The sequence below is a fragment of the Arachis duranensis genome, chromosome 1 (genome assembly GCF_000817695.3).
Source record: "Arachis duranensis cultivar V14167 chromosome 1, aradu.V14167.gnm2.J7QH, whole genome shotgun sequence".
Classification (NCBI taxonomy): Eukaryota; Viridiplantae; Streptophyta; class Magnoliopsida; order Fabales; family Fabaceae; genus Arachis; species Arachis duranensis.
This window is the reverse complement of record NC_029772.3, coordinates 69,931,691-69,945,562: the sequence shown is the minus strand read 5'-3', so window position 1 is coordinate 69,945,562 and position 13,872 is coordinate 69,931,691. Positions and strand designations below refer to the sequence as shown.

Below are 13,872 nucleotides of genomic sequence, written 5' to 3'. Positions count from 1 at the left end.
TGTAGTGGAGGAGGCAGCTTGTGTCGGCATTCAGGTTAGTAATGAATTTGGACATCTAAAACATTATTATAATCCAATCTGTGTTCCTAAATTGCATGTTGGTGCTTAGTGTTTAGTGGGTTGAAATGGGTTGCCTGGTTGTTTATTTTTATAAATGTTGTGATGCTGAATAGATTTTGAACTTCTTTAGTTAATTTATTAAATAATTGATGTTAATTGTCAGTAGTTTAGATGATTGGCACAGTGATGTTAAACTGTCATGAATTGGATTTTGATTAGTAAAATTAATTTCCAGATGGATGAGCTTGAAGTAGTTCCTGTTTTTCATCATGGAGGAATTTTTAAGAGGAATGCACAGGGCAAATTAGAATATTTTGATGAAAAAGTCAAGAAGTGGCCACCTTTAGACATTGATTTGGTAAACTTTTTTGATTTTGAAACGTTACTGAAGGAATTGGGTTATAGGGAGTACAAGACTATGTTTTGGTTTGATTGCATGGCACCTGATTTGGAATCCGGCTTACATGTAACGAGGGGTGATACTGAGATAAATGACATGAGGTTTAACAAGATTAAAAACAAGGAGACAAATGAGATTCATATCTACTTTGATCACCCAGTTAGCGTGCCAGATGTTGTGGATGAGGAGATGCAAGCTGAGGAGGTTATTATGAGTGACCCATCTTCCTCAGGTGATGGGTATGAAACAACTGAGGACGAGCCATATAAGCCACCTCCTTCAGAATATGAAGAGACTCATAGCAGTGACGATAGTGAGGTACAGAAAAGGAAGGAGAGATTGAAGAAAAAAAGAAGAAAATGGTGTCACCAAGGAAGAGAGCTAGTCAGGGTTCAGCTGAGGAGGTGAAGGATGGACCAGATGGTGAGGTTAAGTCTGGCCCAAATAGGAATTTAAGCAAGGATGGCCCAATAAAAAATAGGGATAAGCCTGGACCAAGTAAAGGTGGTCCATGTTATTCTCCAAAGATAGCCAAGAAACGGGCTTCCAAGAGGTATTCTGGTAGGAGGAGGAAATATATTCTAAGGGATGAAAAAACTGGGACAGAAGGTGCAGTAGTTGATGGGCCTGAAGCAGGTGGTGGTGTGGAGGCTAGACATGGATTTGTTGGGAATACAATGGCATCAAGTTCTGATATTGTTGGGGAAGAGCTAGACTCAGATTATGAAAAACCTTATGAATATGAGAGTGAAGCATTTAACAGTCCGGTGTCTGATGATGATGAAAACAGGACTGCATTTGATGCTTTCAATGAGGAGACAGAATATGGGAAAGTTGAATTTAAGGTGGGGCAAACATTCATCACAATAGAAAGTTTTAAGAATGCACTAAAGGACTACTTTGTGTATGAAGGGAAAGATGTGATGTATCTAAAGAATGAAAAGAAGAGGGTGAGGGCTGCATGTGCAGGAGAGAATTGTCCTTGGTTGATTCTAACCTCTTGGAATAGTGCTGGGGGGTGTTATCAGGTGAAGACTCTGGTTAATGAGCACAATTGTGCTAGAGATTTTGGCAGTAATCTAGCTAGCAGATAGTGGGTGGCATCAAAGTTAGTGAAAAGGCTACTGACTCAGCTTGAGTTAAAGCCTAAACAGGCAAGGGAGTATATGATTGAGGAGTACAATGTACATCTTAGTGAAAAAATGATAAGCAGGGGACTGAAGGTTGACAAAGAGATAGTTATAGGCAACGCACAAGTTTAGTATGGCAAGCTTTGTGACTATCTGATGGAACTACACAGGAGTAATCCAGGGAGCACAGCTATGATTGATGTCATACCTCAGCCAGAGTCGCTGCCACTGTTCGACAAACTGTATATAAGTTTGGATGCATGTAAAAGGGGTTTTATAGCTGGGTGTAGGCCTCTAATTGGGTTGGACGGGTGCTTCCTCAAAGGTTACTATGGTGGACAGCTATTATCTGCAGTGGGGCAAGATGCCAACAACCACTTTTTTGTAATTGCGTATGCTGTGGTTCCAAATGAATGCAAAGATACTTGGGGCTGGTTTTTATCAGTATTGAAGCAGGATCTAGGAGATTGCACTGAGTTGGGACTGAATTTTATCTCCGATCAACAAAAGGTCAGCTTTGGTTGGTAATCTCTGTTTCATTGAGATAAAACATTTATATTTTTCAGTTTATTAGTTGATGAATTAATTCTTATACACTTTGAAGCCACGTTAAAGGAAAAACTCTTGTCACTATGCAGAAACTGAAAATAAATTTAATTAGAAACTACTCTTATTTTTTATTTTTTCTCAAACGCATCCTATATACTTATTTCATAATCCAGCTAATTTTCAACTGTGATTTTTTCTCAAACGCATCCTATATACTTATTTAAGTTCTTATTTATTTTAGAATGGTTATTTTAGGTATCTAGAACTGAGTCAGTCCTTTTTTCCCTTTGTTTCCAATTAAGCTAACTTGGGATAACTTGTTTATCAATCAGTCATTTTTTTCCTTTTGTTTCTATTTTCTTATGAACGCCCAAACATTTAACATGATATGATTTCACTTGTTATAGACCATAGACCACTGTGACTCCTTTTTAAATTTGCATAACTCTTCCTAATTATTGTGTCATGTCATATGGATTTAGATGTTTATTAGTCTTCATTGAGATAAAAAATTTTTATTTTTTAGTTTATTAGTAGATGAATTAATTCTTTCAAAGTAGAGTCAACATTATTTGCCACCAAAAAAAGAGTTTGGCTCTTATGTCACGAGAAAAACACATATCCATCAAAGGAATCTAGTGGTTATTATTGGCCTTTGCAATTGTCTAAAGGGGTCCACAGCAGAATTTTTTCTTAAACAGATTTGATTATGTATTAAATTTAGCACACCACTGTGATATATAAGAATATGGTGATTGGCTGGTTTGTCTTTAGTTACTACATGTGATAAGTCCCTGAGAAGATCTCAATGAGATCAAATGAAACCTTAAAAAATTTGCAATATTATACATGTGTCATGAAAACGGAGTGAAGCTGCTTGGCTATATCTACATGAATGGTTCAATTAATAATCTGAGTGATGATGAGATTTGTGCTTCCTGGGCATGTGACTAAAATGAAACCATCATTATAAAACATTACTATGACATTTTAATTGGATTTACATTAATTTGTTGTCATAAATTTTATTAAACATGTATCAATAGCTAACTGCAACAAACAGCCTATTTCTTAGTTTTAATGATTAACTAAGCACTTCTTGTTACTTTTTATACTGATAAGGGAGAAGTCATGCATCACTTGTCAAATATGGTTACTACTATATTACTATGGTTATATGTACTGAAATTTCTGTTTGAAACCTAGCACTCTGTGAAGTCCTAAATGGCACTCTGTGTGCTGTCATATGGATTTGGATGTTTTATTAGCATTCATTGAGATAAAACTTTTTTATTTTTCATATTATTAGTTGATGAATTAATTTTTATGTACTTTGAAACCATTTTAGTTGGTCTCTTTTAAAGTAGAGTCATGACTCATTAAATATCATTAAAATTTCAAATGAAATAGCATTAGAATTTCAAATGAAATGAATGAAGCATTAGAATTTTTATATTTTCCATCATTGCTAATTAGAAATTTCTAATCATATCATGTCCTTGGACTGATACAGGGGTTGGCATTGGTCTTGAAAGAATTATTTCCGAGAGCTCACCACAAGAATTGTGTACTACATATCTGGAAGAACTTCATCAAGCACTTCAAAGATGAAGAGACGAAGAAATTAGTTTGGGAATGTGCAAGGTGCACCACACACACTGAATTAACTACTGCGATGAAGAAGTTAAAGCGAGTAAGTGCACCAGCATGGGAGTATATGCAAAAATTTGATCCGGCTATGTGGTGTAAGGCGTACTTTAGTCATGAGCCGAAAGTGGACAACATAACTAATACTATGTGTGAAGTGTGGAATGCAAAGATTGTGGAGCATAGGGAAAAGCCTATTCTAAGCATGTGTGAAGGGCTGCGGTGCTACATAATGAGAAAGATGGCAACGCACAAGAAGAAGTTGGAGGCTCATATTGGACCACTTGCACCAGTCCAACATAAGAAGTTGGATCAATTTATCAAGCCTAAGAGTCATAAATGGAGAGCTATATGGGCTGGTGATTCGAAAAGAGTCCTCTTTGAGGTTCATTCTCAAAACCATAAAGTGGGTGTGAATCTTCACAAGAGGACATGTACATGCAATGTATGGCAGTTGACTGGTAAGTCTGGTTATATAGTTATTGGATAATTATTTATTTTTTATAACATTTGGTTTATCATTATATCTTCATTGTCATTTTCTGATTCTACATCAATTCATTATTGTACATAGGAATGCCTTGTAGACATGTCGTTGCAGCAGTAGCTAAAATGGGTCTTAAGGCTGAGGATTTCGTGCATAAGTGGCTGCATTAAACCAGTCAATAGTGAAGAGTACTGGATACCTACTAATGCACCAAGGCTACTGCCTCTCACTATCAAGAGAGCTGCTCATAGACCTAAGATGAAGAGAAGAGCTGATCCAGTTGAGAGAGAGATGAGCACCACCAAGGCGAAGAAGACATTCGTTGTTACTTGCTCTAAGTGTGGCCAAACAGGCCATTACTACAAGACATGTCCGAATGCAGCACAAGATCCCAATTGGAAGCCTATGACTAAAAAGGAGAGACGAGCACAGAAGAAGACAACAACTCACAAATCATCAACTGATCCAGCAACAAGCACTGATCCAGCAACAAACACTGCTCCAGCCACGAACACTGACCAGGTACAATGTGTTAGCTTTAATAATTGACTTGTCCTAAAAAATAATTTCTTTACTCTAAGTTTGAGAATTGAGGTACAATGGTTGTGTTATGTACTGATTAACTTTATATGTTGCTTGCTTGAGTATGGCTGTGTTATGTACTGGTTAAGTTTATATGTTGCTTAATTAAGAATGGCTGTGTTATGTACAATAGCTGTGTTTGAGAATTATATTTTGTTGCTTGTTTTCTATAATATATTGAATTTTGTCACAGAACAAAGCCAGAAAAGCTAAGAAGAAACTACCCAAAAATCAGAGAGAAGAAATTCCAGTTTTGCAATCTGCACCACCAGCTGAGGAGGTACTTTTTTTTTCTATTGTTTAAAAAAACAAAACCTGTTTCATCCAACAAATTATTACATCTCAATCCCTCATTGTTACAGCCTTCAGGAAAAAACTCCAATGACAACCCTCCAATAGTTAGGGAGAAGCAGCAGATTGTTAGGCCTCCAGCTCCATCTTTCGTGCTTCTACCCATACCAGCACCGGAGCCAACCTGATGGTTCAAATCTCAACCTACCCAAGCCCCAATCGTCAAGCCTCACAGCTCACATCTCCAATCAAATGACTCAATAGCTGGGAAGACTACTCCAGGAACCAGTCATGATGCGATTTCTGAAGAGACGATGGCAGCTGTAAATTCAACCACAGCATCACGACTTCTGAAATTTGTGCCAACACCCGGCTACCGGCCTCCAGGACTTAGGCCTCCTAGGCAGGGGTGACAATTATAATAGGCATTTAGATATGTGATACTATTATTTTGGTATTTTGAGACTTTACTTTGAAGAATACAATTATGTCAACAAATGTTTTGCTGTTATTTTGGTATTTTGGTTTTTACAAATGTCTATGTTTTGATTAGGGCCATGTTGCCTCTACAATGATATTATCACTGTGAACATATGAGTTACATCTTTCTTGACAATATGAATATAATAGTACTTTTTGCTATGCTTTACAAGGTTTACTTTAATCTATGTTACATGCACAAATATTTGCTGCTCTAATTTGCATTAAGTTCAGCTAACAAACCTTAAACACTCATCATAATAATTCATCTTCATATAACTTACATCCTAAAAGTTTACATTTCCAATCTCATCTTGCCACACGGTTCTTAGATACCCTAAAGTTATTCATTAGTTTGCATACATAGTTGTCCTAAATAAATAGGCAACCATAACCCCAATAAAAAATACAAAAATACTACAACCTAACACCAAGCATCTACTTTTACCCATTTTTTTATGCTCTTTTCCAATTGATTTTCTAATCCAATCAACCTCATTTCTAACTCTTCCACTTTGTCATCCACTGCATCATTAAGGCCTTCAAATCACTGCTGGTTCTTCTGCAATACCCCTTTTGATGTTGTCTTCAAAAAATGCTCATTAAAGGAAGAGACATAATCATCTAGCCATACAAAAAATGAGCAACATCCTTCTGCAGTCTACATATAGACAGATACAAAAAGGTTAACACCATTAACAGACCTGGAACTAAATATAGAATTTTTGTACATTCAACAAAAAATTTTACATGAACATACCTTGAATTTAGGGCACCGTAAGAATAACCTATTTGGATTACTTTTGGTCCCAGACATGAACAGAACAGCATCAGACCCGCAACAGCATTTTGGGGAGACCCATCTCTTCTTCCTTCTACTTACAATTCTCTCATTAGAGTTCATGCTATAACTCCAACTATCACCAGCTCGCAGGTTGGAGGATGCACAACGTTCTCCACTTCCAACCATGGTCTCCTAGGGTTTCTTGTTTAGACTGTGAATACTTTGTGTAGAGGTTGGAGAATGAAATGATGAAGGAAACATTTGCTTCTTATTAACCTAGCAACGACGTCGTTTTTTAATGTGACAGGGGGAGAAATCGACCCCTGTCCATTCCCACTTATCCACCTTGGCACTTCACACTGGGTTAACTGACAGATCAGCGCCGGTAACCGACACATAAGCTTTTTCCGTCATATATGGACGTGGGATACATGGGAGGGGGCGTGATGAGTGATTTTTTGCATAGACAGGGACCGGTATGGATTAGTTTTTTAGTGAGGGATCGCTTTGTCCTAATTGGAAATGGACAGGGATCGGGATGGGTGTTTACTCTAAAAATAAGGATTAAGTATTGATTTTGTCCTTAAGATCGGATGCAAAAATCAAAATCATCTCCGACTTTTTTTGTTATTAAAATCATCCTAAATGTTTTAAAACGTTATAAAATCGTCCTTTTCTACTTTAATTTTATTTTTTTTACCAAATGACCCTTAATAATTAATATAAATAATAAAAATAATATTAAAAAATAAAAACAAAACCCCTTCCCCCACCTGCACCCCACTCCGTGTCTCTTCCCTTTCTTCTCTCCCCATCCCATTCTTCATACCCCCTTCTCAGTGCACCCCACTCCGTATCTTTTCTTCCCATTCTCTATGCATGCCACCAATGGACTCACCATACTGCCTCAACCATAACTCACCACTAATTCTTTACCTTCACCTCTTTGACCCAACCCATATTCCTCACGCCCACTGATGATTAGATTTTTGACGGTTTAGAATTTTTCAAATGAAATCTCGTCGAAGTATAGTCTCTAAACCAACAATAATCCTCTCATACAAAAATTTGTTTGTCACAAGTACAAACCTCTAAAATTAATAACCGAAGTATTTAAACCTCGGGTCGTCTCTCAAAGGACTTGCAGGGTAGTGTTCTTATTATTGGTTATGGACTTGTTTATTTTGGGGTTTTGGATGAGGAATGTGAATAGTAAATGGTAATGAAATTGTATTAACAAAATGGTCTTGGCAAGGTTTGGTTGTCAAGGGTCTTCATCATTATCACTAGCCACAAGTATGGTAGTTGCAAGGATTAATCTTACTAAGTCATCCTTTAATCAAGTAGCAAAGGAAAGTCAAGTGAGTAATATCAATCCTAATAGTCCATAAGTCCTAGCTTTCCACTAATTGGATTAATGAAGGCTAGAGTTAATGGCTATCAACTATCAATCAATTGGACACTAGAAACTCAAGAAATCCTAAGTCACCTTCTCAAGCCAAGAACATATAATTCTACTCTAACATCCTCTCAAGCATTTCATCAAACACTTGGAGGGTAATGAAAGAAAGCATTTTTATTTGTAAGAATAAAAGGAATCAACAACTAACAATTACAAAGAATTAACAAAACAACAATCAACAACATCACAATCACATGAATTATCTCAAATTGCATTATTAAAAGAAAACAAAAGAACAAAAATATCTCAATTACAAAACCTAGAAACAAAATAAGAGAAATTACAACAAGAGGATAGGGATAGAAAGAAGAACCAAAGTGTAGCAATCACCACTTGAAGGTAGAAGTAGAAGGAGACTTGAATTAAACCTAGAACTATGAGATCCTAATCTAACCCTAATTCCTAATCCTAATTCTAGAGAAAAGAGAGAGCTTCTCTCTCTAACTCTAACTACTTCTAAAACTAAACTATGGCTAATGATCAAAAGTATGTTGATTCCTCTTCAATCCTTGGCTTAAATAGCATCAGAAATGAGTTGGATTGTTGGGCCCACAAGGCTTCTAAAATCGCTGGCCACGTGTTGCATGAAGTGGGTCATGTGCCACCATCGGCGCGTCCACGTACCGTGCGCGTGCACACCCCTATGCACGATGCAACTATGGAAAATCTTATATCATTTCGAAGCAATTAAAGGAGAATATACAAAACCATGCTATTTCATTGAATAAATGTGGGTAAAAGGTGATAAAATCCCCTAAAATCAATACAAGATAAACCCTACAAATGGGTTTTATGAACCTCCCCACACTTAAACCAAGCATGTCCTCATGCTTAAGCCAAGAGAAAGCAAAGGGCATCAATATTTATTCAATGTAAATAAACTATATATGCAACCTAAACTATATGAATGCAACTAGATGCAAAATGATTCTACCTACTTGGTTAAAAATAAATCAATCCTCCAAGAGCATGTATAAACGGGTAGGGCTAAGGTCATATGACAATTCATGAATCCTACCAATTTTAGTATAAAAATTGAAGTTCAAGTAGACTTGCAAGAAGGGCGCTCATGAAAGCCGGGAATCAAGGAGTCGAGCATCGAACCTTCACCGGAAGTGTTTGCACTCTAGTCGCTCAAGTGTGTAGGGTCAATTCTCTCAATTCTCCTCTAATCATGCTTTCCAAAATTTGTTTTTCATCTAACAATCAACAATTATTTCATGCATGCATACAATTATCATGAGGTCTTATTCTTTGGTTGTAATGTGGCCAGGGTCAAGGTAGGATTGTATATGGTTAAGTGGACTAAATATTTGAATCTTTGATTAACCTAGACTTTTCCACCTAACCTATATAATGACCTAATATAATTAAAAGCTAACTTAACTACCCATAATTCTCACTTTTTCACATACTCATGCATTTTCTTTTTCATTTCACAATACTTATGCATTGACTCTTATTGGACTTCACTTTGGGGCATTTTGTCCCCTTTGTATTTCTTTCTTTTTCTTCTTTTTCTTTCTTTTTCTATATTTTTTTCTTTTCTTTTCCATATTATTTTTCTTTTTCTTTTGTTTTTCTCATTTTTTTCTTTCTATATACAAGAGCATCAATGCATAAGGTCTATACATTTGATCAATACATGAGCATGTACCCAATTCCCAATATTTTCAATAAAAATACAAAACTACCCTTTTATTCACCCAATGTCCCAAGGTTCCCACACTTGAATGATACTCACACACACTTGCCTAAGCTAGTCAAAGATCCAAATTAAGGACATTTATTATTTTCCGCTTTAGGCTTGTAATGTCCTAAATTAAGAACAAAGTGGGTTAATCGTAGGCTCAAATTTGGCTAACAAAGGATGATAAAAGGTAAGGCTATTTGGGTAAGTGAGCTAATGAAGTGATGACCTCAATCATATAAATTCATGAATACACAAAATAATAGACATAAAGAATCAAACAAATCAAAGATTACAACCATAGAAAGAGAATAATGCACACAAGAAGGATGATAAGTGGTTATAAGATGTAACCACGCAATTAGGCTCAAATCTCACAAGCTTGTGTTCTTAGCTCAAAAACCATGTTCCAAAATAAATTCTTTCAAGCAAGTTCCACAAATTTTCTTTTTCAAATTGGTAGGGTGCCCTAAAACATTTTCTTGGAAAGAAAATCATCACCCTAACCAAGTAGTCCTAATAAGAAAGAAGTGGTAAAAATATGTATAAATTCTAACTGACATGCAACCTATCATGCAATGCAATAGCTAATCTAACAAAGAAAATAAAAAATTTGGTGTTGAAAAGGAAATTTTTACCCATGGAGATCGGTCGAACGACCTCCCCACACTTGAAGATTGCACCGTCCTCGGTGCATGCAAAGAAGAGCAAGGTGGATGGGTTGTTACAATTGATGAGCTTCTTCAAAAGGTTGTGCGGATGACTTGTTTGTTGCCCCATTTAGAAATTTTTCCTTTCTCCCTTCTTGGTGGCCAACCTAGAAGGAAAGAAAAGGAAAGAAAATTAAGCCTATAACAAAGATATCAAGGCAATTAGAACATAGGCGGGGGCTAATGCCAAATAAGAGTATGATTCCCTACTACATGGTAGCTACAACATGTGAGTGAGAAATCAATATAAGCAAAAGGCATATCAACTGATACTTGATGCAAGAGTAAAGTTAAAGCATGGAGAGTATATTGAGCATCAAGATCAAATAAGAATTGACACAAACAACATTAGTGATATGCATGAAAGCATTTAATTCTATCCTAACTCAATGATGAAGCGGTACAAGAAAAAAAGACAAAGGGTAATGAATTAGGAAGGACTAAAGCACTAATCTTGTGTGTGGACAAATATTACAATTAATGTAACAAGTCATGAAGCACCAAAACAAATGCAAGAAATTCTCAACAATTGAGTGAGAGAATTCAACACCATTATTAAAATGAGAAATTTAGAAAATAAAATGAGAACAAATTATAGAAACAAAATTAAGAAAGAAAGAAGAAGAGAAGAGGAAAGAAGGAGAAAGGAGGAAGGAGAAAAGCAGGGAGCAAATCCGCGCGCGCGCACAGCGCGCTTACGCGTGGATGAGGTTGCGACAATCCGCACGCGCGCGCACAGCGCTCACGCGTGGATGCAGCAGGGACGATCCGCGCGCGCACACAGCGCGCTTACGCGTGGATGAGCTTGTGCTCCCAGCACAATGCTGGCACAACCGCGCACAACTCTCTGGTTTTTGGACCAGAAGTTGCGGAAGTGCAATGTGCGCGCGCGCGCACAGCGTGCTAGCGCGTCGATGGCCGTTTTTTTTTTGCCCAAAAAGCAGAAAAAATGCCCAAGAGCACCCTATAATGTCTAAAACTCTTCTTTATTCAATCAAATATCAAACAATTCACAAAAATGCAATTTGATTTTAGGATTTATTCATCTACTACCAACAACCAATCTTTACACAAGAAATTAAACTAATTCTACCAATATTTACAAAAGAAAAAAAATGAAAATGAGAATCTACCTTCAATAACAACTCAATTCCCTTATTAACAAAACTAAAAGAGTTATGGAAAGAGTTTACCATGGTGGGGTGTCTCCCACCTAGCACTTTTAGTTTAAGTCCTTAAGTTGGACATTTTGAGATGCTTGTTGTCATGGTGGTTTATGTTTGTACTCATCCTTGAATCTCCAAGGATCTTTGCTTCTCAATTGGTTGACAGAATTTCCAACCATCTTCACCAAACTTGGGTGAGGTTCTCCCCAAGATGAGTTCCCAAAATTGGTCTTCATGTTGTGATCCGGGATCCCATATCTTATTTTCACACCCATCTTCTAGTTGATCATCATGATTCAACTTGGGTGGTAGGCATATAGAATTCTCCTTTATGCACCAAATTCTCCTTCTAGACCCATACAATTTAGCATTCCTCCAACCATAGTATTTATGCCTTGAGGGTTTAACCTTAATGAGCCTAACATTCTTTTTCCAACCGTTACACCACTCCCTCTTACTCTTAACTCCACAAAGAGCTCTAAGTTGACCATCATTTTCAATCAACCCATATTCAAGTGAGAAAGTGAAGCTTAGGGATAGAATTTTTACCCACTTGAATGTTATGTTAGGTGATGGTGGCTTGGGAAGGGGGACCTCCCCACACTTAGCCATTGCGATGTCTACGCTCTTGTGCTCTTCCCTTGTAACTTCCACCTCTTGATAACTTATATCAACTTCAACCTCTTCCTCTTGGTAGCTTCTTTCCAATTTAATATTTTCTTCGTGACTTACCAAGGGTATGGGGGGTGAGGTATCTTCTTCCTTACCCTCTATGTCAAGCTCAATGGGAGGGGATTCAATTGTGGATAGGAACTCATCAATAATTGAATCCATCTCTTGATTAACCTCTTCAAAGTCTTCAACCATGATATGCTTTGGAGGTTGCGCACCCTCCTTAACATCATTATCAAGCTTCTCGGAAGAGTTCTCCATGATGCTACATTCCCATGGACTTTCAACATCTCCTAAATTTTCAACCACTTCTTCTTTTTCGTCAATGATCATAGGCTCCTCCAATTATTCCAACACAAAATAGCATCCCTCATCCCCCACCGAAGTTTCCAATTTCTCCTTCATACTTTGCTCTTCTTTTGACTTTTCACATGTGGGGGGCTTGGGGTGGATAAGAGGGTTCATTATTTTGGAGAGAGGGTTTATAGTAGGAAGGTGGTTCTTCTTGGTAAGGGTATGGAGATGGTGTGTATTGAGGTGGTTCTTGAGAGTAATTGTGTTGGAATAGTGGTGGTTCCATGTATGGTTCATATGGCTCATAAGGTGGTGGGTATGGTGGATAAGGATTGGGGTCATATGGAGGGTTTTGGTGATATGGGGCTTGTGAGTAAGGTGGTTCAAAATCATGTTGAGGGGGTGGTTCATAGGCATGTGGTAGTGGTTGTTGACAATCACAATAAGGGTTACCACATCCATTAGATTGATATGCATTAGGATAAGAGTTATACCCATAAGGAGTTGGAGGTTGTTGCCAAGAAGGTTGATCAATCCCTTGAGGCTCTTTGCTCTTCTTCATAGTGCATTGGTGTAGGTTGTTGCCAAGAGGATTGATCATATGCATATGGCTTCTCCCACCTTTGATTGTTCCATCCTTGATACACATCCTCATTGAAGCTCTCATTACCTACAACATAATTAAAACCAAACTCATAGCCAAAGTGAGAATTCATGGTGGAAAGAGAAAATAAAATTCTACGACTAGCAAATAAAGCAAAAAGCAAGATATTTACACTATTCACATATGTACAACAACCAATAACATAACACCATTGCAAGTCCCCGGCAACGGCGCCATTTTGATGATTAGATTTTTGACGGTTTAGAATTTTCCAAATGAAATCTCGTCAAAGTATAGTCTCTAAACCAACAATAATCCTCTCATACAAAAATTTGTTTGTCACAAGTACAAACCCCTAAAATTAATAACCGAAGTATTTAAACCTTGGGTCATCTCTCAAGGAATTGCAGGGAAATGTGCTTATAACTGGTTATAGAAAAGTGTGTTTTGGGGTTTTGGATAGGAAACAAGGAAAGTAAATAGCAATGAAATAAACTAAAAACTAATAGAGGCTCTTGGCAAGGTATGAGAACTGGAAATCCTATCGCAAGGTTTGGTTGTCAAGGGTCTTCATCATTATCACTAGCCACAAGTATGGTAGTTGCAAGGATTAATCTCACTAAGTCATCCTTTAATCAAGTAGCAAAGGAAAGTCAAGTGAGTAATATCAATCCTAATAGTCCATAAGTCCTAGCTTTCCACTAATTGGATTAATGAAGGCTAGAGTTAATAGCTATCAACTATCAATCAATTGGACACTAGAAACTCAAGAAATTCTAAGTCACCTTCTCAAGCCAAGAACATAGAATTCTACTCTAACATCCTCTCAAGCATTTCATCAAACACTTGGAGGGTAATGAAAGA

General features: G+C 37.1%; 1 protein-coding gene across 1 annotated transcript; it reads left to right on the top strand.

The window, feature by feature from the left end:
- Positions 1 to 1,746: 1,746 nt before the first annotated feature.
- Positions 1,747 to 4,443, top strand: LOC107494787 (uncharacterized). Its single transcript, XM_016115828.1, has 3 exons — positions 1,747 to 2,100; positions 3,653 to 4,247; positions 4,361 to 4,443. Exons 1-3 carry the CDS (start codon positions 1,747 to 1,749, stop codon positions 4,441 to 4,443), a joined length of 1,032 nt encoding a protein of 343 aa, XP_015971314.1.
- Positions 4,444 to 13,872: the final 9,429 nt, after the last annotated feature.

Bases quoted from the DNA above. Each gene is read 5' to 3' on its own strand.
- LOC107494787 (XM_016115828.1), top strand. From the start codon at position 1,747: ATGGAACTACACAGGAGTAATCCAGGGAGCACAGCTATGATTGATGTC. The intron at 2,101-3,652 runs GTCAGCTTTGGT...GGACTGATACAG, and splicing joins TTATCTCCGATCAACAAAAG to GGGTTGGCATTGGTCTTGAA. The intron at 4,248-4,360 runs GTAAGTCTGGTT...TATTGTACATAG, and splicing joins CAATGTATGGCAGTTGACTG to GAATGCCTTGTAGACATGTC.